Source organism: Halichondria panicea, chromosome 3, assembly GCF_963675165.1.
Source record: "Halichondria panicea chromosome 3, odHalPani1.1, whole genome shotgun sequence".
Classification (NCBI taxonomy): domain Eukaryota; kingdom Metazoa; phylum Porifera; class Demospongiae; order Suberitida; family Halichondriidae; genus Halichondria; species Halichondria panicea.
Window position 1 is genome coordinate 239,907 of NC_087379.1, and position 24,532 is coordinate 264,438.

General features: G+C 43.8%; 6 protein-coding genes across 10 annotated transcripts in view; 1 reads left to right on the forward strand and 5 right to left on the reverse strand.

Moving 5' to 3' along the window:
* The window catches only part of LOC135333464 (nuclear pore membrane glycoprotein 210-like), a 33,439-nt gene extending 14,157 nt beyond the window's left edge, over positions 1-19,282 (reverse strand). For both annotated transcript variants that reach the window (XM_064528435.1, XM_064528434.1), the window contains exons 1-6: positions 19,072-19,282; positions 18,702-18,808; positions 14,335-14,464; positions 13,975-14,263; positions 13,826-13,894; positions 13,658-13,764 (exon numbers count right to left, since the gene is read on the reverse strand). In XM_064528435.1, the coding sequence (XP_064384505.1) occupies positions 13,658-13,764; positions 13,826-13,894; positions 13,975-14,200 (402 nt within the window). In that variant the 5' untranslated portion in view covers positions 14,201-14,263; positions 14,335-14,464; positions 18,702-18,808; positions 19,072-19,282. The remainder of the gene's footprint in view (positions 1-13,657; positions 13,765-13,825; positions 13,895-13,974; positions 14,264-14,334; positions 14,465-18,701; positions 18,809-19,071) is intronic.
* On the reverse strand, positions 4-11,464 carry LOC135333479 (nuclear pore membrane glycoprotein 210-like). Of its 4 annotated transcripts, none has more exons than XM_064528457.1 (10): positions 11,252-11,464; positions 10,849-10,988; positions 10,350-10,456; positions 10,058-10,101; positions 9,621-9,825; positions 2,676-3,067; positions 1,824-2,140; positions 1,420-1,530; positions 727-857; positions 4-261 (listed from the first exon to the last, which is right to left on the reverse strand). In XM_064528457.1, the coding sequence occupies exons 1-3, from the start codon at positions 11,419-11,421 to the stop codon at positions 10,437-10,439; spliced, it is 330 nt and encodes a 109-aa protein (XP_064384527.1). In that variant the 5' UTR covers positions 11,422-11,464; the 3' UTR covers positions 4-261; positions 727-857; positions 1,420-1,530; positions 1,824-2,140; positions 2,676-3,067; positions 9,621-9,825; positions 10,058-10,101; positions 10,350-10,436. The 4 variants fall into 4 exon arrangements, 3 of the variants coding, with proteins under 3 accessions (XP_064384527.1, XP_064384526.1, XP_064384528.1); XM_064528456.1 differs by having other exon boundaries at positions 10,058-10,106; XR_010393921.1 differs by lacking the exon at positions 10,849-10,988 and having other exon boundaries at positions 10,058-10,106.
* Positions 3,159-6,060, reverse strand: LOC135333429 (E3 ubiquitin-protein ligase TRIM71-like). Its single transcript, XM_064528402.1, has 2 exons — positions 5,570-6,060; positions 3,159-5,435 (listed from the first exon to the last, which is right to left on the reverse strand). The coding sequence occupies exon 2, from the start codon at positions 5,423-5,425 to the stop codon at positions 3,221-3,223; it is 2,205 nt and encodes a 734-aa protein (XP_064384472.1). The 5' UTR covers positions 5,426-5,435; positions 5,570-6,060; the 3' UTR covers positions 3,159-3,220.
* On the reverse strand, positions 14,565-17,582 carry LOC135333423 (E3 ubiquitin-protein ligase TRIM71-like). Its single transcript, XM_064528382.1, has 2 exons — positions 17,010-17,582; positions 14,565-16,876 (listed from the first exon to the last, which is right to left on the reverse strand). Exon 2 carries the CDS (start codon positions 16,864-16,866, stop codon positions 14,629-14,631), a length of 2,238 nt encoding a protein of 745 aa, XP_064384452.1. The 5' UTR covers positions 16,867-16,876; positions 17,010-17,582; the 3' UTR covers positions 14,565-14,628.
* Positions 19,283-19,483: 201 nt separating the features above from the next.
* LOC135333463 (gamma-secretase subunit Aph-1-like) lies at positions 19,484-21,603 on the reverse strand. The gene is made up of 5 exons (XM_064528433.1): positions 21,401-21,603; positions 21,116-21,330; positions 20,663-20,788; positions 20,335-20,504; positions 19,484-19,723 (listed from the first exon to the last, which is right to left on the reverse strand). The coding sequence occupies exons 1-5, from the start codon at positions 21,586-21,588 to the stop codon at positions 19,565-19,567; spliced, it is 858 nt and encodes a 285-aa protein (XP_064384503.1). The 5' UTR covers positions 21,589-21,603; the 3' UTR covers positions 19,484-19,564.
* Positions 21,604-21,642: 39 nt separating this feature from the next.
* On the forward strand, positions 21,643-24,501 carry LOC135333410 (uncharacterized). The gene is made up of 4 exons (XM_064528370.1): positions 21,643-21,782; positions 21,853-23,061; positions 23,110-23,265; positions 23,333-24,501. The coding sequence occupies exons 1-4, from the start codon at positions 21,746-21,748 to the stop codon at positions 24,475-24,477; spliced, it is 2,547 nt and encodes an 848-aa protein (XP_064384440.1). The 5' UTR covers positions 21,643-21,745; the 3' UTR covers positions 24,478-24,501.
* The last annotated feature ends 31 nt before the right edge of the window (positions 24,502-24,532 follow it).

A 24,532-nucleotide genomic window follows, 5' to 3' on the forward strand; every position in this document is an offset into this window, starting at 1 on the left:
ACAAATTAATAATAACACACTCATGCACCAATGCTAAGACTCAGAGTTCAATTGTTTGATGTGGTGTAGCACAGTGTCCATGGAGGGTCTGTCCTGAGGGGAGTGAGAGACACAGGAGGTGATGAGTGGGTGGAGCTCCCGCCATACACCTTCCATACTCGAGCAGACCAAGAAATACAGCAGCTTCAGGAAATCTGGCATTCACCACTTCACAAGCAAGCACTCCAAAACTGTACACATCATCTTTGTCCATGCACGAGACTGTGGGGGGAGAAAAAATAGGTTCAGGAAATTGCTCACATAAACATAAATAACACAATCTACAATTAAATAGAGAGTAGTGTACAACACAGGAATAGGGACAGTACTATCCAATGAGAGGTTAATGGATTGTGAATGACACTGTACAAGCTTGATTGCGTTGTAACTATAAATGGGAAATTGCATGACCAATCTATTGAGCGAATTTCACAATTCGTAATTGAAAAGTCGCTGTATTTTAAACCCGATAATAATTATTATAGTGATCCTAGTAAACTATAGGCCTTATTCTGTGGGCACATCTCTGAGTACAAAGGTCAGAGAATAACGAGCAAATTAGGTACACAAATAAATTCTAGAGAATGGATTACAAATTTCCCAGCAAACCTAGTGATGGATGACTATCAACACACCCACTACTTAACTGTAACTGTTTCCACATTAACCCCTTTGAAACGTACGTACCTTCCTCGTAAAAATCTTGCACACTGAAACGTTCGGCTCCTCCCCCAACAGCAGCTCCCTCGTACGAGTTGTGATCTCAATACTCTCAATTGAGGCTACAAATACGTCACAACGCAGTGTCTGCCCCGTGGCTGCGTGTGTGTGTGGGGTGGGGTGTGTGTGTGTGTGTGTGTGTGTGTGTGTGTGGGTGTGTGTGTGGATGTGATAAAGTTGTGGCCGTTCAACAACCCTATCAGTTTAATCAATGGTCCGAGGACTGCATGTTTACGTTGCCAAAACTTGAATTCAGTGGATCATAATTATTTCAACAATTTTCTGATTTTATGTAAGCTTAGAAAGAGACCTCAAAGTTCATTACTTCCGAAAAACAACAAATTCTGGCTGCAACAAAAGTGACAGGCTCTGGGAAAAAAATTTAATTTTAATTTAAAATTAAATTTTAGAGATCGAAAAACATAATTTGAAAGGTCTCTTTCTAAGCTTTCCGAAAAAAGTATCGTGAGAGTTTTGACATTAGATCAACGGAACTAAAGTTATGGCTATTGAAAGATGTTCAACTATCCCTCCCCTGCATGCTAAGTCATCAATTTCGGCCATTTATTGCTAAACAGGAGATTAGAATGGAGTGTGCGTGGGAGTTGTATAATCCTCTTTATGAGCTCCTAGCAATACATATTGCATAATGTACGGTACCTCCGTTTATCAAAGTGAGTCGTGTTTTTGGTATCCATGGCTATCACTAGGGACTTCCCCTTGGTCCTAGTGGTGAGCAATCCCCTCCACCTCACAAGACCATTCAGTCACCTGATATAAAAAAATCTGAATTATACAACTGTCTATGCAAATGTTCGTATGAACTGTTCTTATATGCACTTTGTACTCTAAATATTGGTACAGCTCAGGATAGTGATGTTGAACCTATAGCGGTAGAGCAGTTTTCATTTTTGTATGATGCTCTACAATACGAAAAATACAAACATTTCTACCTCACGTAAATTACTCGCTATACGGTAATTATTATTACAAGCCATGTACAAGCCTATGTAGCTGGTACCCTACACAGGTTTAGCTCTCAACAAGCTAGCTAGCACACTCACATTCAATTGGTGCTGGTATTTGAACTCTGTTTGGGGGTCCCAGAGAATGACGAGGTGTTTGGGGGTCACTTGCACTGGGTCGTTGATCTCCACCACCTGGTGCTTGGTTATGAGGGTCGGGAGGTCATGAACCTCACCAGTGTCTGGGTGCTGCAAACAGTCAAGTAACTCAATGACATTATCAGGAATAATCAGAGCCGTGGGTTATAGTGAGGGCGCCCTTGTTTAGAGGGTGATTGAAGAGCAGTATTTCATTAGACGTCAGTTCTGGTGGATTGCGAAGGAGGAGAGAAAGAAAGAAATTGACACTCAGGGAGCTGTGTGTGTGTGTGTGTGTGTGTGTGTGTGTGTGTGTGTGTGTGTGTGGGTGGATAAGTACAGTATGGTGTGCAGTATAATAAAGAATTACATGTACTGTGTACTAGTATACACGTTGCATGCAGTCAACACAATTCCACCAACCTTATGATACTGGGATACCAGACTACATTATGTTCTGGTGGTTCAATTTCAATGGTTTTATGGTTTTATGAAATAGCACAATCAACCCCCCCCACATTATGAGCAACAAAATGTCAGAAAAAGACCAGGACTGTAGTCCATGGTATTTAGCTGAAATCTGGCTATAATTATGATCAATTTTAAGCATACCAAATGAATGAGCTCCATTTAACTTAAAAAAAGCTCCCATAACTTTCAGAAAATTGAAATCAGACTACCGAAATTCAAGTTACAGGTTCTCAAAGTGGTACAGCCACCACTGTACACATGTAACTCTTATAGGAAGTTCTATCAAAGTAATGGTATGCTAAAATCAGTGGCAAAAGTTGTCCCCCTCAACAACACACTTACTATCTGAGTCCTTGTGTTGTAGTGAGGAGGTCTGGGGGGTGCATGGGTAGAGCATTCTGATTGGACGATCACCACGTACATTGAAGTTCCAGTCCGGTGACCCTTGACCTCTGTGAGTGGAGTCTCCCCACTGTCGTATTGGTCAGCTCCAATGAATACTGCTCTGATGGCATGGTGATGACTTCTAACCTCCCATACTTCCATCTCTCCACCCGAACTCGACAAAGGACAGTGGAAGAATGTACACATCCATGAAGGGTTGTAGAATCATGTTCTCAATGACTAGTAGCTTGATGATATCAGGCTCCACCCCCTGTCACGCCCTCTCCCTCAGACGGACCTTGACCTTGGCCGTACCAGTTTTGACGCCCACCACCAGCACCATGGAGACCCTGCAGCGGAGGGGATACTAAAGGTACGACTATAACAGGAGAGACTCAGTACACACGTACACAGAGACAGCATGGGCAAAGAATTCACTGGTTTCAATTTCAATATTCATTAGCAATGTTACAATAACTCAACAATTTAATAACAAAAATAAACTAGGAAAATATTTGCACTCTATTGTTGCTATAATCAGACACATACACCACACCACGCTGGTCTACTGCTATGCCATAAGGACCATCGAACTGTCCTGGTCCAGATCCCTGTGATCCAAACGACTTGAGAAACACTCCCTCACACGTGAACACTGAGACACGATCGTTCCCAGTCTCCCCCACATACACCAGATCATCACTGTCCACACAGATGCTGGCAGGGCAGTTAAGTTCTCCATTTCCACTGCCTTCCTTCCCAAACTGCCTCAGATAGCCACCATCGGGTGTGAAGACTTGCACTCGATAATTATAATAATCAACCACATACACACAACCACTACGATCGGATGCAACGCCAAAGGGAGAGTTAAACTGTCCATTACCCCTGCCTATACTACCGAACTTGCTGGAGAATGTGAGGTCAGAGTTGAAGATGTGAAGACAGTGCGCACCGTTATCAACCACATACACCTTCCCATTGACACTGTTGACACACACACCAAAAGGATAGTTAAACTGTCCAGGACCATCGCCACGACTACCAACTGCTGCTATCAGGTCTCCTCCACGTGAGAACTTCAACAGTCGATGATTACCATGATCCACCACCAGAATATTGTCATCACCGTCCACTGCCACAACACAAGGATACTTCATCTCCCCAACAGCTGTGCCTCGAGTGTCTAATGTTCGCAGCTTGTCTCCTGTGGGGCTAAATATCGAGACAATACCAGCATCGTGTTCAGCCACAATTATCTCCCCAGCTTGGTTGAGTGCCACTCCAAAAGGTTTCTTGAGATCATTGATAGTCTTGATAACAGTTCCTAGTTTATCGATCGGAGTCTTGACTGCCACAGGGAATGGACTTCCTGCCACCTCCTCTCCACCCACTCTCACGATCAGCTCGCTGGCCCCGCCCACTGTCAGCTGGTAGGAGATCTCGTACTCTCCCTTCCCTCGTTCCTTCACAACACATTTTGTGGCTTTGTCAGTTATTTTCGAGATAAGTTTGGCTTCTGGTGGTGCTGAATTTTTGGGGGAGAGGAATCGACAATATGCAGTTACTTTTTGATCAGCGATTGCTTTTTGAGGAATATTAACACAACACAAGGCACCGTATTTCTTGCAATCTTTGACTAGCTGAGCAGAAGGCACAAAACAGGTGTTGGTTGTCTCACGAGGCTCTAGGGTGTTGGGGTCAAAGGTGTCCACCAGCTCTCTCACTTGCTTCACCACACCTTGCTTCATCTTGAGCACGTCTCCTGGAGACCCGGTACGAATGCTCTCCCTTACGAAATGCAGGCAGCTGCTACGTTGGGTTTGGAGGATCTCCACCTCCTCTCGCTGAGCAGAGAGGCTCTTGAGCTGTTGTTGGGTGTGGCCTTCCAACTCGGCCATAAGCTCCCCCTCACGAGCATCAACAGCTCGACGAATCTCATCAAATTTCGAGTGGATATTGGTCGCAATTTTTCCTCCGTGTTCAACAATTTCAGCATGTCGTCCATCCAGATTGACGAGAGCTGTGTCAGTGGCCTCTAGCTGTTTCTCGATGGGTCCCAGGGAGTCCAAGATCTCTTTCTTGTGGCTCTCAAAGGTGTCGGCAATCACACAGTACTTGTGGTCTTTGTGTATTTGGACGGTGCAATGGATACAGATCAACTCCCCACAAGGTTCACAAAAAAGTTTCATATTTTCGTCATGTTTGGGGCAGCGAGGGGACGTCTTCTTTGGGGAAACCAAGCGAATCAAATCCCCCTCCACTTTTTCGATAGTAACCACTTCGTGACCTTCGAACTCCTCCCATTCTTTGTGCATATCGGTACACTTCTCGCAGATGAACTTGGTGCATTGTCGGCAAAAGCTGGTGGCTTTACGAGTCGTTTTCACACATTTCTCACAGGCCAATTTCTGAGGCTCTTTCACCTTCTTGAGTGTTTCTTGGATGTCAAAGAGATGGTGTATATTGAAGGCAGCCTGGAGGCCACTCACACCAGTGGGGGGTAGGGGGGTGGGCCGGCGACACTTGGGGCATTCCAGCTGGCCTTGTCGATTGTGGGCAACTATATCCTCGAGACAATGTTGACAGTAGACGTGGAAACAGGAGAGCAGTCGAGGGTTGGTGTAGGGCTCCAGACAGACTAGGCATGACAGCTGGTCCTCCACTTTGGAGAGAGCTTCTTGAGCAGCACTCGGCCTCTCAGCCATTGACACAAAACTGAGGGGGGAGAGAAAAGGATAACAATAGGCTAAAAAGGGGGCGTGTCAAGCTTTATAATAATAATAGCAAAGAATTCAAGCAACGAAAACTACAAACGAATGTATCAGAACGTGTACAATAATTATGCTCACCTTTAGAAAAGTGTTTAGTAGTAGAAAGAAAAGCTCAAAGCTTGGCAAAAGCAGCTATAGACTCACAGCTCTCACAGTGACAGGTCAGGTGATGCATGCACAACAATATTCATAGAATCAAAGTATTGATTATGGTTAGACCATAATGGTACACACATACTTGTGGCTATATTGCCTAGCAACATTCTACACCCACTCTATTGCTAGCCCTCTGACCAGTTGCCTGAGATACAGACAACACACACTCATACAATGTCACCCTCCATGTTAACAACACTCCATACCATGTTGAAATTGATCTCACATCATGCACCCAATGCACACACACAAGATCACAAAATGTATTCAAATTCATCATAATACAAAATCAGCATACATACATACATACATACATACGGATGATAATCTCTATGTGTATAATTATGTTAGAACACTCTTAATTGGGTCCATGAGATGCATGGTTGAGTGGACTCCATTGCCCCACCCACTCACACCACCGGCCTTCACTTGTGGTCGGGATATTTACGTATCAAAACTTTTCTTGCTAATGACAATAATCCAGTGTTGAAGGAATGAGCAATATATACAAGCTCAACAACGCACCAGGGAATACCCAGCGAGACAGAGACGAAACAATCGGCAATTATTTCCAAATGCTCATTGTCCATCACCCCAATGCCCATACAAGCAGCCTGAGACCACTTGTGTACAAGGAACAAACATCATTATTGAGAGGGATTGAGAATACACACATTGATTAAGAGTTGGTGCAACTGAACCCCAGCCTTCAAGAGAAGCTCTAAAACTGTCAGACAGTGGACTAGTGGACCTGCTAGACCCAACCCAATCCTTAGACCAATCTACACACACGCAGTTTCCAAACTGAACATAACACCCACCAAAAGAGAACAACCTGAACAATCCCTTACAGATACACCATAATTATATCTACAGACGAATGACATTTTAACCGAAATCGAATTATGTAACTTACAACTGTACACTCAAGTATATTCACGAATGCCCACTTTAGAAGCGTACATTGACAAAACAAAAACAGAATTGGACGAAAAACTACCACTCATATTTAACCAAACAACATCCAACCTGAACAAACACACGATATGCCCTCGCCAAGCTTAAAAAACAAAGAACCAAAGTCACCATAAAACCAGCAGACACAAATCTTGGCATAGATACGGACGACTACATACAACAATGCTCTCTTGTACTCTGTGACCAAAGTACGTACAGATTAACACAATAACACCAACTCAAGATATAGAACATCAACTACAAGAAACCACCAGACATTTTTCACCACAACTAAACGCAATACACAAAAACCTCAAAAATGTTTACTTCCCAACCCCAAAAATACACAACCTCCCAAGTTCTATGGAATACACAAAATCAACAAGCAATGTACGACACTACCCCGGTACAACCAATAATTTCCCATTCTAATTCCATGCTCTCCCCTTCTGCCCACTTCATGGATCACGTACTACAACCACTCGCACGCTCTTACACAGATTACCTACAAAACTAAAGTCTAATTAATTTTGTGTTGAGTTCGACCCCGGAAGTTATGTGGTAATTATGGCTTCATTTATGCTTTATGTGGTGGACAAGTATGCCTGGGACTTCTACATGGAAATGCCTGGTTGGAGCTTTACAGCATATAGATAGAAGCGCTTTTTAACAAGGAATCCAATGGTATATGAAACTTTGAATTTCAGTAAAGTATGACAAAGTTATAGCAAATTTATGAAGGTCAAACTTAGACTTTTAATTATAGCTATTTTGACTGCTAATGGCAAATCCAACTAAGGTTAGATCTTATACATACCCCCTTTCCAAACACACACACATACACACACACACAAGTAATTAGCAAATCCACATTGAGAACCAAGGTTAGATCATAGATTAAAGAGTTAGAGGGATAGGAAACGGTTGGTATCTCGAGTAACATCCGCGGTACGCTGCGGTTTAATCGAGGCCATCACAACAATATCTATTTCTACACCCAGTGCATAATAAACTACAAGTAACTGTGCTTAGTCCATGCAACTCACTTATATTTCAAGGTCTATACCTATTGTAGTAGTCATAACCAGCACGCTTACACGTTACATGTTCCAATAGCTCTAAAACAGCCTTGGGAACATATAACTTTATTGGAAAGTCTCTTTTTACTGGGTGTGGTCAGTCATTAGCAAGTACTACACGTGGCTCATGGACTAGGCGTGTTATAAGTTGCTGAAAGAGATGATGTCTCGAGGAAACACAGCTTTGGGAGTTACCCGGCAAAAATGTGGTTAATAGCCTTGTTCATAGGGCGTAGCGCGGATAATTTTCGAGGCTCCACTGCAGATTCAATGTAAAATCATCACGTGCACCACTCCGTTTCCTATCCCTCTAACTCTTTAATCTATGGTTAGATCTGACACTGATTGTACATGTAGCTACAAGCCACAAAACACCTCAACGTAAGATGATACCCAGATATGAGAATCACATGAGCCTAAACACAATCGATCATCATGGTATTAAAATAAGATGCAACGAAAAAAATCCACGAAATGGAAAAGAGCTAACGTCGTCACGTGCATGTGTTACATTTTGCTCATCTGACTACTACATCAAACAATAGTACGATCTTTGGGCATTCAATTTCAACGATTTTCTAATATTCTGTAAGATATACCTTTCAAATGTTGCCATCAAAGTTCAAAACTAATTTGGACACAACCATGAATAATAGCTGGTGGTCCAAGGCCGAAAAATTACACCAAAGAAATTTCAGCAAATCATTTGAAAGTCTCTTTCTAAGCTTTAAGCAAATAATATAAATTTTAACATTGGATCAACGGTACTAAAGTTATGGCTGTTTAAAATAATGTGTTTAACCCTTTCCCTGCTTTAATTAAAAGTGAATATTCGCATAGTTTGTTTAAAAAATTTATAACTCATGAACCGTATATTAAAAACACTTGTAACAAAGTTCCACAGGTAGAACCGGACCTGTCGCATTCATGGAATCATCATTGTTGCCTAGCAACCAACCACCACCCCACAAATAACAATTGTTAACAAAAATTCACAATTATGTACACAAACAATATTGTATGATGTTACGAAGTGACTGAACACATGATATAAGTGTTCAGAATGTTCTCACGGTGACATGGCTCACTCAGGACTCAATCAGGATCTGCAGAAACTTGTATTTGAGGTTCTATCGGCAGACGCCCTTTTCCCGGGAAATATTTTCTTCACCTACACACAGGTTTACAAGTTTAATGGTGGCTCATGATGTCCACTGTTGTACTAACTAGCCTAAACAAACCTATAGTGAAGCTATCAAGACTACAAATGCTACTCTATAGTGACTTACCAGGTTCAGGAAGATGGTCCACCTCAAGTGCGTCTTCCTCAGGATTCTCAGGCTCTTTCTTTTTAGCTTGACCTCTGAAAGGAAGCTTCCTACCTAGCTATGATTCCAGTCACTGTCCTCTCACTCTACAAAGCCATAGGCATCGATATTCTCACTCTCTAGCTTCCCTAGAACCTCCCTGAGGTTGTACTACGAAGATCTTGTAGCAATTATAAAACGGTCACTTTTCTTTCGACAATTCTGATCGAACTGTACCTCGAAGCAAATTATTAAAAATACCATGTGGAAGAGCAGCTCAATGTGCATGTGCTGGTACCTGCAGCGTGCGCATAGCTCCAACACAGTGTGCACAATGATTTTTTGAAATTTATCAGTAGCCATGCCGACTATAGTCGGCTAAAGCGGGGAAAGGGTTAACTACCCCTCCCCTCAAGAAGAGTACGTTAGATATTTAATGGTCACTAAAGCACCTTAACTACACACAAAAGGATTATATGTACTAGCCTCGTTCACCGGCCTACCCTGGGATCCAGGCTATAATTATATGTACATGACATAATTATGTACAGTACATGACCTTGCAGTATTGACCCTAAACACACACCTGGGTACATACTGTCAAGGAGGTCATGATGAACACACACTAACCTGAGGAGATAGGTTCTCCCTGGAGAGTACGGAGGGCAGGTACTGGTTGGAGGAGGCCGTGAGAACAGCTGCACCAGACACACCTCCCAGTCTCACACACACTAGAGCTGCACAACAGACACACCAGGATGGAGCACGCCCAGTTTCCCGATCACCTTCCCACGTACACACACCTCTGAACAACGACCCGGGAAATAGGTACAGTCTGTGGAGTGTGTGTGCAGGGGAGGGGCGGTAAACACAAGCAGTGCAGAAGTGTGGGCAGTGAGCAAGTGTAGTTGTAGGAATTAATTTTCTGACAAAATAATCTTCCCAACACATACACTTCAAAAAACATCAAGGCCACTAATTCCCAACAAACTGGACTGAATGCATATACAGTAGTTCCTTCACAAGTCCCTAACACACATACACAGCTGTGCTTATGCAACCCTCACCTTCAGCTGCCTTGAGGAAGTAGCTCCCCCTCTCTAGCGAGCAGCTGCACTGTGGATTGCAACACATCATTTTTATAGAAATCACAAAACGTTGACATTGGATCAACGATAATAATCTTAATAATAATGGTGGGGTTTTAGTATTCCCCCTTGAAAATAATTATATCCTGCAGCAAATTAAGAATTTTACAAGGACCCAGAATTCTTGCAAAATACTACATTGCCATGCAGGGATAAATGAATGATAATATGCATGGGAACATTCTATTGATAAGCATATTGCATAACAAACCTCATGTGCTTTGAACTTGTAGAGGACAAAATCTCTCTTGACCTGACACCACCAGTAGCAGGTAGAAGGTAGGCAGCAATCACTGCATCATCCTCCAGAGCTGTCAACTGGAGTGTGTGTGTGTGTGTGGGGGGGGTGGTGGTGTGGGTGAGGGTGTGTGTGTGTGTGGTGGTGGTGGTGGTGGTGGTGTGTGTGGGTGGGTGGGTGTGTGGGTGTGTGTAAATAATCAATAAAAATTATACCAATGACCAAAGACTAATAATGCCTTAATTGTGTTCTTCTCCCTGTTCCAGTATAGCTACCTGGTAGAATGGTCGATTTATGTAGCTCCCAACATATTGTGTGTGAATACTTGAGAGACCTAAACTCACTCTAATTAGCCGAGTCCCTAGGCTACCATTTGTCCCACCAGGCCGTTTATTTGTCATAATTATTATTTTCAGCACGTTAGTTTGGCATACAGGTGTCTTAGTTTTAAAGTAAGTTAACCACTTCTCACCGATATCCTCAGCGATGATAATGCTGCTCAATCTGATTGGCTGAGTGGACTGAGCCGTGAGCTCCGCCTCCCGAGAGCATCCAGACTCCTCTTCCAAATACAGCGGCTTCACTGACACTATGTCCGGTTTAATGCTCAACCTGTGTGTGTGGGTGTGTGTGTGTGTGTGGAGTGTGTGTGTGTGGGTGGCATATAATCATTAATATTATTTCTTGCAGTGCACTATAACTATTGGACGCTGGAATTCACCGAGCAATATTAAGCCATGTTAGAATTATTTTTAAGCCTAAATCTTTGCATTTAATTACACCAATTAAGCTTAATTAACTATTGACTGTAACTCAGGGTCACAGCTTGCACCAGTATCCCCCCTCCCCTACACACACACAGTAGGTACACTGACCAAGAGAAGCAACCTTGAGGGGAGCTCAGAGTGAAGTTGACCTTGACTCCAGTGCTGGAGGGGACATAGGGAAGTAAAACCACCGGTACCTTCAGCTTCCCCAGAGAGCTGGCTTTATGAAGGGAGCAGACGAGTGTGAGGACCGTGGCTGCTATCAAGGCTGCCTTCATCTTGCATGATATCTAGTACAGTTTTCAGTGAGTCCACATGGCTTTCTGACCTCTGACCCCATATGCAACACCCCCTCATCTTGAGCAGCCCCTCCCCCACTTTGTTTGCAGAATAAGCTAACAAAATTTCTTTACACAAATTAATAATAACACACTCATGCACCAATGCTAAGACTCAGAGTCCAATTGTTTGATGTGGTGTAGCACAGTGTCCATGGAGGGTCTGTCCTGAGGGGAGTGAGAGACACAGGAGGTGATGAGTGGGTGGAGCTCCCACCATACACCTTCCATACTCGATAGCAGACCAAGAAATACAGCAGCTTCAGGAAATCTGGCATTCACCACTTCACAAGCAAGCACTCCAAAACTGTACACATCATCTTTGTCCATGCACGAGACTGTGGGGGGAGCGAAAATTGGTTCAGGAAATTGCTCACATAAACATAAATAACACAATCTACAATTAAATAGACAGTAGTGTACAACACAGGAATAGGGACAGTACTATCCAATGAGAGGTTAATGGATTGTGAATGACACTGTACAAGCTTGATTGCGTTGTAACTATAAATGGGAAATTGCATGACCAATCTATTGAGCGAATTTCGCAATTCGTAATTGAAAAGTCGCTGTATTTTAAACCCGATAATAATTATTATAGTACCAGGAGTTCATGCACTCCTGATGTAGTACAAAATGGGGTCATCATAATTATACACGTATAATAATTATTATTACAAGCCATGTACAAGACTATGTAGCTGGTACCCTACACAGGTTTAGAATTTAATATCGCATGCATGCAGGCTGCTATTCCGTGAAACTTAAATCCGCGAAAACCTTTCAACAGTCATTCTACGAAAGTTTATACCCTACCCGCTATACGGTATACAGTACACACTGACAGTGGTGTGCCCGGAAAATCTTAATTTTTCAAACCTCCATCTCATGAATGATCCTAGTAAACTATAGGCCTTATTCTGTGGGCACATCTCTGAGTACAAGGGTCAGAGAATAACGAGCAAATTAGGTACACAAATAAATTCTAGAGAATGGATTACAAATTTCCCAGCAAACCTAGTGATGGATGACTATCAACACACCCACTACTTAACTGTAACTGTTTCCACATTAACCCCTTTGAAACGTACGTACCTTCCTCGTAAAAAGCCTGCACACTGAAACGTTCGGCTCCTCCCCCAACAGCAGCTCCCTCGTACGAGTTGTGATCTCAATACTCTCAATTGAGGCTACAAATACGTCACAACGCAGTGTCTGCCCCGTGGCTGCGTGTGTGTGTGGGGTGTGTGTGTGTGTGTGTGTGTGTGTGTGTGTGTGTGTGTGTGTGTGTGTGTGGGTGTGATAAAGTTATGGCCGTTCAACAACCCCATCAGTTTAATCAATGGTCCGAGGACTGTATGTTTACGTTGCCAAAACTTGAATTCAGTGGATCATAATTATTTCAACAATTTTCTGATTTTGTGTGAGCTTAGAAAGAGACCTCAAAGTTCATTACTTCCGAAAAACAACAAATTCTGGCTGCAACAAAATTTTAGAGATCGAAAAACATAATTTGAAAGGTCTCTTTCTAAGCTTTCAGAAAAAAGTATCGGGAGAGTTTTGACATTAGATCAACGGAACTAAAGTTATGGCTATTGAAAGATGTTCAACTACCCCTCCCCTGCATGCTTGCTAAACAGGAGATTAGAATGGAGTGTGCGTGGGAGTTGGATAATCCTCTTTACGTACACTATATTGCAATACTCTGCACAGGAAACTGTAGACAATTATGTAATTACGATAACTACAGTGTAGCAAGTGTACCTGAATATTGTGATTGTTGGTCTGAGTCAATAGAGGGCAGTCTGGCATATGACCAATCACTGGTCGTATTGTCATGGAAACAGGCTCGGCAGGCACAAGAGGTTCTGCAAGGACAAATGTAGCTCTGTATTATTTAGCAAGGAGACAATGATCCACTATCAGGAGCATGCACGTGGTGTGGCTGTACGTGCCTGGCTATAATTATCCAAACTCATGGAATGGAGTTACCTAGCGTCATCTTGTATATATAATTACAAGCTAAATATACAAGTGGTGTGTGTGTGTGTGGTGTGTGTGTGTGTGTGTGTGTGTGTGTGTGTGTGTGTGTGTGTGTTTGTGGGCGTGTGTGTGTGTTTGGGTGTGTGTGTGTGTGCCACGTGTGTGTGTGTGTGTGTGTGTGTTTTGGGCTGACCTCAGTGATGATAATCTTGTGGTTCATTTTGTCAAACACATTCACAGTGATGGCGTAGTCTCTACCCACCTCCAACATCCAGTTGTTGCCGGGGGCGATGGAGAAACCTGGAGAAGGGATAATCATAAGAATGCACAATCAGCATTGTTTGTTTAACCCTTTGCTCACCAAGGTGATGAGGAGGGACGACGTGTATTCCAGCACTTGGTTTAGAGGCTGATGGAGTGTGTAACATGTCTGGAGGGTGGCTAAGAAAATGGTGACATCATCAACAAAGCCTCTAAGCAATTGCACACACAAGTACAATATTAGGATACTGATGTCTTGTAGGATGGCTTCAGTGTAGCCCACCACCAGTTCGGTGACCCTTGACCTCTGTGGGTGGAGTCTCTGCACGGTTGTATTGGTCAGCTCCAATGAATATTGCTGTGATGGTATGGTGATGACCTCTGACCTCCCATGCTTCCGCCTCTCCACCCGATACTCGACAAAGGACAGTACGTGGCAGATTGTACATATATCCATGGAGGGTTGTAGCATCATGTTCTCAATGACTAGTAGCTTGATGATATCAGGCTCCACCCCCTGCCATGCCTTCTCCCGTGCCTGTGTGTGTGTATAGGGGTATGTGGTATGGGGTATACAGTGTTGTCACGTTGTTGCCTTGGGGTACTCACCTGTTGTCATACATGCCCTGGTGATGAATCCTGAAGTGCCAGGAATAGCTGATAGTTGAATCAGACGGACCTTGACCTTGACAGTACCAGTATTGATGCCCGCCACCAGCACCATGTCACCATGGAGACCCTGCAGCGGAGGGGGGGCGGGGTAAGGTACGATACTAAAGGTACGACTATAACAGGAGAGACTCAGTACACAGGGACAGCATGGGAAAAGAATTCACTGGTTTCAATTTCAATATTCATTAGCAATGTTACAATAACTCAACAAAATTTAATAACAAAAATAAACTAAGAAAATATTTGCACTCTATTGTTGCCACGATCAGACACATACACCACACCACACTGGTCTACTGCTATGCCATAAGGACCGTTGAACTGTCCTGGTCCAGATCCATATGATCCAAACGACTTGAGAAACACTCCCTCACACGTGAACACTGAGACACGATTGTTCCCCCACTCCCCCACATACACCAGATCATCACTGTCCACACAGATGCTGACAGGGAGGCCAAGTTCTCCATTTCCACTGCCATACTTCCCAAACTGCCTCAGATAGCCACCATCGGGTGTGAAGACTTGCACTCGATAATTATAATAATCAGCCACATACACACAACCACTACGATCGGATGCAACGCCATGGGGACGGTTAAACTGTCCATTACCACTGCCTTCACTGCCGAGCTTGCTGGAGAAGGTGAGGTCAGAGTTGAAGATGTGAACACAGTTAAGACCGTTATCAACCATATACACCTTCCCATTGACACTGTTGACACAAACACCAAAAGGATAGTTAAACTGTCCAGGACCATCGCCATGACTACCAACTGCTGCTATCAGGTCTCCTCCACGTGAGAACTTCAACGGTCGATGATTACCATAATCCACCACCAGAATATTGTCATCACCGTCCACTGCCACACCACGAGGATACTTCATTTCCCCAACAGCTGTGCCTCGAGTGTCTAATGTTCGCAGCTTGTCTCCTGTGGGGCTAAATATCGAGACAATACCAGCATCGTGTTCAGCCACAATTATCTCCCCAGCTTGGTTGAGTGCCACTCCATCAGGTGCTTTGAGATCATTGATAGTCTTGATAACAGTTCCTAGTTTATCGAACGGAGTCTTGACTGCCACAGGGAATGGACTTCCTGCCACCTCCTCTCCACCCACTCTCACGATCAGCTCGCTGGCCCCACCCACTATCGGCTGGTAGGAGATGTCGTACTCTCCCTTCCCTCGTTCCTTCACAATACATTGTGTTGTCTGATTCGTTGATTTTGATATAAGTTCGACTTTAATGGTTGAGGACGGAATTTGGATCAGCTGATGATTTATGTTTGAAGTTTGAAGACTGGCAACTACTTGCACTCTGGTCTTGTCGGGTCTTTTTGTAGGGGTGACAGTTACTGATGGTATGCCAATGGTTCCAAATTCTTTGCACTCTTTGACTAGCTGAGCAGAAGGCACAAAACAGGTGTTGGTTGTCTCACGAGGCTCTAGGGTGTTGGGGTCAAAGGTGTCCACCAGCTCTCTCACTTGCTTCACCACACCTTGCTTCATCTTCAGCACGTCTCCTGGAGACCCGGTACGAATGCTTTCCCTCACGAAATGCAGGCAGCTGCTACGTTGGGTTTGGAGGATCTCCACCTCCTCTCGCTGAGCAGAGAGGCTCTTGAGCTGTTGTTGGGTGTGGCCTTCCAACTCCGCCATAAGCTCCCCCTCACGAGCATCAACAGCTCGACGAATCTCATTAAATTTCGAGTGGATATTGGTCGCAAGTTTTCCTCCGTGTTCAACAATTTCGGCATGCCGTCCATCCAGATTAACGAGAGCTGTGTCGGTGGCCTCTAGCTGTTTCTCAACGGGTCCCAGGGAGTCCAGGATCTCTTTCTTGTGGCTCTCAAAGGTGTCGGCAATCACACAGTACTTGTGGTCTTTGTGTATATGAATGATGCAATCTCGGCAAATCAACTCCCCACAAGGTTCGCAATAAAGTTTCATTTTCTCGTCGTGTTTAGGGCAGCGAGGGGACGTCTTCTTTGGGGAGACCAAGCGAATCAAATCCCCCTCTACTTTTTGGATAGTAACAATTTCGTGATTCTTGAGCTCGTCCCATTCTTTGTGCATATCGGTACACTTCTCGCAGATGAACTTGGTGCATTGTCGGCAAAAGCTGGTGGCTTTACGATTGGTAACAGAACATTTCTCACAGGCCAATTTCTGAGGCTCTTTAATCTTCTTGAGTGTTTCCTGGATGTCAAATAGATGGTGCACATTGAAGGCAGCCTGGAGGCCACTCACACCAGTGGGAGGTAGGGGGGTGGGCCGGCGACACTTGGGGCATTCCAGCTGGCCTTGTCGATTGTGGGTAACTATATCCTCGAGACAATGTTGACAGTAGACGTGGAAACAGGAGAGCAGTCGAGGGTTGGTGTAGGGCTCCAGACAGACTAGGCATGACAGCTGGTCCTCCACTTTGGAGAGAGCTTCTTGAGCAGCACTCGGCCTCTCAGCCATTGACACAAAACTGAGGGGGAGAGAAAAGGATAACAATAGGCTAAAAAGGGGGCGTGTCAAGCTTTATAATAATAATAGCAAAGAATTCAAGCAATGAAAACTACAAACGAATGTATCAGAACGTGTACAATAATTATGCTCACCTTTAGAAAAGTGTTTAGTAGTAGAAAGAAAAGCTCAAAGTTTGGCAAAAGCAGCTATAGACTCACAGCTCTCACAGTGACAGGTCAGGTGATGCATGCACAACAATATTCATAGGATCAAAGTATTGATTATGGTTAGACCATAATGGTACACACATACTTGTGGCTATATTGCCTAGCAACATTCTACACCCACTCTATTGCTAGCCCTCTGACCAGTTGCCTGAGATACAGACAACACACACTCATACAATGTCACCCTCCATGTTAACAACACTCCATACCATGTTGAAATTGATCTCACATCATGCACCCAATGCACACACACAAGATCACAAAATGTATTCAAATTCATCATAATACAAAATCAGCATACATACATACATACATACATACGGATGATAATCTCTATGTGTATAATTATGTTAGAACACTCTTAATTGGGTCCATGAGATGCATGGTTGAGTGGACTCCATTGCCCCACCCACTCACACCACCGGCCTTTTCTTGTGGTCGGGATATTTACGTATCAAAACTTTTCTTGCTAATGACAATAATCCAGTGTTGAAGGAATGAGCAATATATACAAGCTCAACAACGCACTAAGAGATTACTCAGCGAGACAGAGACGAAACAATCAACACTAGGCAATTATTTCCAAGTGCTCATTGTCCATCACAACCCAATGCCCATACAAGCAGCACTTGTGTACAAGGAACAAACATCATTATTGAGAGGGATTGAGAATACACACATTGATTAAGAGTTGGTGCAACTGAAACCCAGCCTTCAAGAGAAGCTCTAAAACTGTTAGACAGTGGACCTGCTAGACCCAACCCACACACACCAGACCACCCCCTCATACACACACACACACACACACACACACACACACACACACACACACACACACACACACACACACATGCATCAGTAATTAATTAGCAAATCCACATTGTCAGAACCAAGGTTAGATCTTACACTGATTGTACATGTAGCTACAAGCCACAGAACACCTAACATAAGATGACACCCAGATATGAGAATCACAATCGCCATGGTATTAAAATTTAATGGCTGCAAAGAAAGAGACGAAATAAAAATATCCTCACAATGGAAAAAAGAGTCGTCACGTCACGTGGTTATATGTTGCTATCTTATCATTTTTTGCTGATCTTTAAAATCTTTCCCCGCTTTCATTTAAGTAAGTTTGATGTTTCTGCAGTAACGTATAGTACTTATGACTGACCAATGGCTGCCATAACTTGAATTCTGTTCCTTATTTTCTGTAAGCCTAGAAAGAGACCTTTCAAATGGTGTTATCAAAGTTTATATTTGAGCTATAAAACTATTAGCCAAGTTGGCTACACCATGGATAATAGCCCATGGTCCAAGGTTGAAAATGACAGCCCTGACGAAATTTGGGATTGCAACACATCATTTTTTAACCTTATAGAAATCACAAAACGTTGACATTGGATCAGCGATAATAATTATTATACTACAAGTTATATAATGGTGGGGTTTTAGTATTCCCCCATTGCAAATAATTATCAGATTCCCGTTATATCCTGCAGCAAATTAAGACTTTTACAAGACCCAGAATTTCTTGCATATTGCCATGCAGGGATAAATGAATGATAACAATCATGCATGGGAACATTCTATTGATAAGTATATTGCATAACAAACCTCATGTGCTGTGAACTTGTAGAGGACAAAATCTCTCTTGACCTGACACCACCAGTAGCAGGTAGAAGGTAGGCAGCAATCACTGCATCATCCTCCAGAGCTGTCAACTGGAGTGGGTGTGTGTGTGTGTGGGGGGGGTGGTGGTGGTGTGTGTGTGGGTGGGTGGTGTGGGTGAGGGTGTGTGCATGGTGGTGTGGGTGAGGGTGTGTGCATGGTGGTGTGGGTGAGGGTGTGTGCCAATGTTATAATTATAGAATTTTAGGTCTAAATCTTCGGCATTTAAATACACCAACTATTCAGGACACAGATTAGGGTCACAGCTTGGACCAGTATCCCCCCTCCCCTACACACACACAGTAGGTACACTGACCAAGAGAAGCAACCTTGAGGGGAGCTCAGAGTGAAGTTGACCTTGACTCCAGTGCTGGAGGGGACATAGGGAAGTAAAACCACCCCGGTACGTTCAACTTCCCCAGAGAGCTGGCTTTATGAAGGGAGCAGACGAGTGTGAGGCTGCTCAATCTATGGGGCCGGGGCTGCCTAGTACAGCTTTCCACATGGCTTTCTGACCTCTGACCCCATTCAACACCCCCTCATCTTGAGCAGCCCCTCCCCCACTTTGTTTGCAGTTGAAAGGTCTTTTTCTAAGCTTTCAGAAAACGATAACATTTTGGACATTGGATCCACAGAATTCAAGTTTTATGGCAGCTAAAAGAACGGAGGTTAATTGTAGTCGAACAAACCCATTTTTCAACAGCTATAACTTCGATCAGTACAGGTGATCCAACGTCAAAAAGAGAAGTTTATAGTGCATTATATAATGTTTCATTAACACACACACACGCGATAATTATATTATAATACTACATTTGTTTATCACAAGAGTTAGATAGAGCTACAAAGTGCTTGAGTGTTCCGATTCTTGCTCCGGCCAGATGCAGGGAGTAACCAATCAGAAACAGGGCCATAGCGTACGAGGCCACTAGAAAATAGGTGGGGGGTAGGGACTGGTTGAGCAATGACTGCAGGGGAGGTAAGAATGTACACGTAAAATAACTGATTTTGAGTACATCAAAAATCGAAATCTAGACATGTAGTAGAACCCTCAGCCACGCCCCCTAAATAATGGCCAAAAGCTAAGGTCTGGCTGGATTGCAGCCACGTGTACTTACCATAGGAAGACGACTACTGAAAAATGGCGACCTCGCTAGTCGCTATTCAACATTCCACTCACTTAACCTCTTAACAGGCGCCACATGCTGGATCAGCAGAAAATGATAGATTATGTATTTTGTGCACGAAGTAGTACAAACAATCTAGCTCTAGCTTCCCTCTGCAGTCTTATTAAAGCTTGCAAGACATAATTATAGAGAAGCATTTAGTGAAGTCCCTAGGTTAGCTAGAAGCAGTAACTTAGCTCATGAGCATACATGACTGATGTGGTGATGATCACTCTCAACTATAATTATAGGGACACCTCTCTGTAGCTGCCAAAACCTTGTCCCCTGTTATATACGGGTTCAACTGTAACTACATGTATATGCACTATTGAACAGAGATGAGCTCTAAAACCTACAAAATTCTTTTTTTGTTGCCGTGGGGAATTAATCCCACCACCCACCCACCCACTCACTAGTAGGGAGATGGCCATATGAGAGGCTATGACCAGAAGGACGTTGAAGTAGCCGTGCAGTGTGCCCTTAGTGAGGTTGGTGAGTCCATCGCGATGCAGCATCTCCCAGCCATCAAAGTAGACCACCCCCCAGCACACGTGGAGTATGATCATGATGTTAGCTCCAAATGCTGTGTAGAGGTACAATAAATTACATATAGGTCATTAGCTATTGTAAAAATAATAGGTTGTACATCAACGAAATTGTCGTCTAATATCAAGGCTGTAATACTAGTAGCTTGTCAACGTCAGTGTATAATTAGGTTTTCAAGCACTTATAACAACGTACCTGACGAGAGAACAAAGTACTGTGATCCCCTGTTGACCACACCCACAACCCCCGGCCCTCCACTGGACTGTAGGATATTGGCAAAGGCCACCACTCCGGAGATCAGTCCAAAGCCCATCCCACTCACTGCAAGGACAGATATAGAGTAAACTCCATGAATTTTGTTGCAAAAATTAAAGTCATATCACAGAAGGGACTATATCAATATAATTTTAGCTTTGAAAATTGGACGTTCCGAACATAAGTTATGGCAAAGTTAGCTCCGAAAAGAGACCTGGTTCTGAAAAATCACCCACTTGATAATTATAGTCCGCGCTTTTGTCCAGAAAATGGAATATTTCGCCACGCTATATTGTAGCACTAAACAGCTACCAAATGCATTTTTTATTTTCGGTTACAACACAGTTATGACGATCGAAGTTAGCTCCAAAAAGCTATTTATTTGGAACTCACCATAGGCTACTTTGTGCTTCCTCCGCTGAGACTTGTCCTCACTCAGAACCTCCAGTAACCGGTCCACCCTCCGAATAAGACGGTAGAAGGCCCAGCGGAAGAACTCTTGTAGTAGTACAGAGAAGGGGAGAGTGAATGCTGGTGTATCATACAGAGGGGGCACTATAGACCAGATTATTGAGGAGAGCAGCAGAGACGTGAGCCAGAAGAAAGCACTGCATAGAGACAATACAGAGGGGTAGTTTGCTATTGCTATGTGTCTACGTACCTGGCTAGTGTGCTTACCTGGACATGACAATGATGATCTCATGAGCTTGTCTAGCAACGGTGACTAGGAACAGGGCAGCGACGGGACCGAAGGCTATAAAGCCATATCCAAAAGTGGCCAAAACAGTCATCTCCTCACTTGATGTGTTTTTTCTTTTCAATTTCTCTTTGCTCTGATAAATAGAGCAGCTATTAATGACATTCATTAGTTGTGCAGAAAGGGGGAGGGGCTGGCTGAGCAGCTGCTATCACTATGGCAAGCTAGTAATAAAAACAAACAGAATAATAGTCACAAGGTTGCTGAGACAGATCATTCAGCAGAAACGAGCTGCAATAAAGAGAAGCTCTGAACAGTGAAACAGAATGGGAGTGACTGTATCAAGAGCAGCTGTAACTCCAGGTAAAATAAACTAGTTAGTGTATTGTACAAAGCTACTAACTCTCTCTCTCTCCCACCATGTACACACTAGCTGTGGCAGCTCAGATCTCTGTGCAACCAGCTGGCAATGACTATAAGCTGAACAGCAGTGGAGCCTCCTCCAGTGTGCATCACAATGACTCACTCGATCACAGCCTTCACTCACAACCTCACTCCCCAACAAGAACAAGCTCTGACGACACTCTTAAGAAGTCCACATCGCGACCCAACAGCAGATCAAGTCTCTCTAGTGGTTTGCGTACTAAGAGTGAAGTGAGAAAGACAGGCAGTGCAATAAGAAGGTTTAACCACCATGGACTAGTGGGAATGAACTCTCGACCATTATCAACAGTCTCTAACAGACAGAGATCTGGTAAAGTTGGGAGGAGAAGAGACACTCTCGGTAGCTCTGGACTGCCTCTTCAAAGAGACTTGGATTTAAACGCTTCATTTCACACGCAAAGAAGACCGAGCATTGTACAAGACTTTGAAATCGACGATTCAGATGTTATAATTCTCAAAGGTGATAGAGATTTGGCTGCAACAAAACCTGCCTCTTTCTGTCAACTATGCGGTAATCAATTCACATATCTTGGAATACGAGTGCCGTTGCTATTGCTCTGTGGACATTCGTACTGTAGCAACTGTTTAGAAAAAGCTTGCGAGGCAAATCTCTACCCAGTAGCTGTGAAATGTGGTATCTGTTCTGTTATCACTCCGCTTGATCAGCAAACTCCGAACAACTTACCTCACAACGAAGCAATTCTGGAATTGATTAGTTCCAAAGAATACATGAAATTATCGAGTCAAAGAAATAACGATAAATGTGCCGAGTGTGAACACAGGGTTGCAGCTATGTACTGCAGCGAATGTAACGCCTCGTATTGCGACTACTGCGGCAAAAAAGCTCATGAAGGGTCCAAGGTTCGGTCTCGCCACAAGCCAGTTCCGATCAATCTCAAGCCAAAGCAGCAACCCACGTGCAAGAAACACCCGGGTCAAAGTTGCGTATTGTATTGCGAGACTGAGAAACAACCCATGTGCGTGTTGTGCAAGTTTTACAACCAGCATCGATTCCACAAGTTCGATCTGATGAGTAAAGTGGCAACCAAGTACTGCTCCTCTGTTTCTGATAACCTCACCAAGTTAGAGAGGATAGAAAAAGATTTAGACTCTGCCGCTAAAGCAATGTTCAGTCTGGTTGAAGAGATCAACAGCAATGCTAGGAAAGCACAGGAGAGACTGGAACGACATTTCAATGGTGAGAATTGTTTTACTGATTAATAGGAATCACTATAATTATTTGCAGATATGAGAAAAAATTACGTAATGGCCCTGGAGAGAAGAGAGGCTGTTCTCCTCACTCTATTGGACAAGCAGGTGGAGGCCAAACAAGAAATGTTAGCAGAGATGAGGTTTGAAGTGGCTGCTGCAAGATCAAGAGTCTTAGCAGCCAAAGAAGAAGGTACACACATACAGCCATGCATAACTTTTTTTTACTGTTTGGTTAACTCTATTTTACATCCATGCAGGCACTGTTCTGCTTCGACTGAACCCACTAACTGCTCTACTCTCTCGCAAACACATGGACCTCAATTTCGAGCGCTCCCTCAACGAGACGTCCCATGCACCCCACTGTACGATGCAGCCGGAGGTCCCTCTCTCCTTGCTCCCCGACATCACAGACTCTCTAGTGGACACACTCCATCAGCACGGTGCTGTCCTGCAGCTCCCTCCCATGCCATGCATACAGACAGCACAAGTGAAAGCAAAGGCCATCTCTCTCGTGTGGAATGTCGATGATGACATCACTGATGTGTCATCTGATAGGACGCTAACATATTCTCTACATTGCTATGCCGACATACCGTTCAGAACTAAAGTGAAATTGAATTTTAAGAAGCAGTATAATCGGAAAATGGTCACTCCAGAGAGTGGATTTGAGGACATGAGTGAACTGAGTAGCGAATCCAAGAACACCTTCCCCTCCGTGCCCCCCTCGTTGCTAGGTAGCAGAAACATATCACTGATACGGTTACAAGGCAAAGCATCGGAATCACAAGACCAAACAACAGACAATCTCGTCCTTAAACCAACCCCAAGAAATATCACTACTTTGCTCCCGGAGCCAATACGTCTACCGAAAGTAGCTGACGATATCAAACGCCCACAAGTATTATCAAAGTCCTCAGGCATTAAGAGGCGGCCCACCACTACCAACCAAGAGCATCCTGGTGCTGTACTGAACCTCCCACCCCTTGTGATGAACAAACCGACCACCGCCCCCTCTGATAACGAGCTAATGAGCATCACCACAAGCGGAGTGTTTGCAGACTCAGAGGACACGAGTGGCAGTAGAGACAGCAGCATTGTGGGCCGAATGAGCACAGTGGGAGAGAGCGAAGAAGTCGAAATGCCCAAGATGAGTAGAACTGATAGCAGCTCTTCTTTCTCTGATCTTGAAACGAGTGAAGACCTCGGTACATCACAAGAGGAGTATGTTAATGTGGGACGCTATTGTCATGGATACGCATTCGAGGAGATCTATAATGGGGAGAAAGCTAACTTTCATTATTCTGGACTAGTGTCTGGAGCGACGTACTACTTCAGAGTGAGATGTCATAATGCAGCCGGCTGGGGGCCATGGAGCGATACAGTCAAGTGTATGACTACTTGATGTTGATTGCTTAATTTATAAATTTATATTCATACAATGAATGAATACTGTCAAT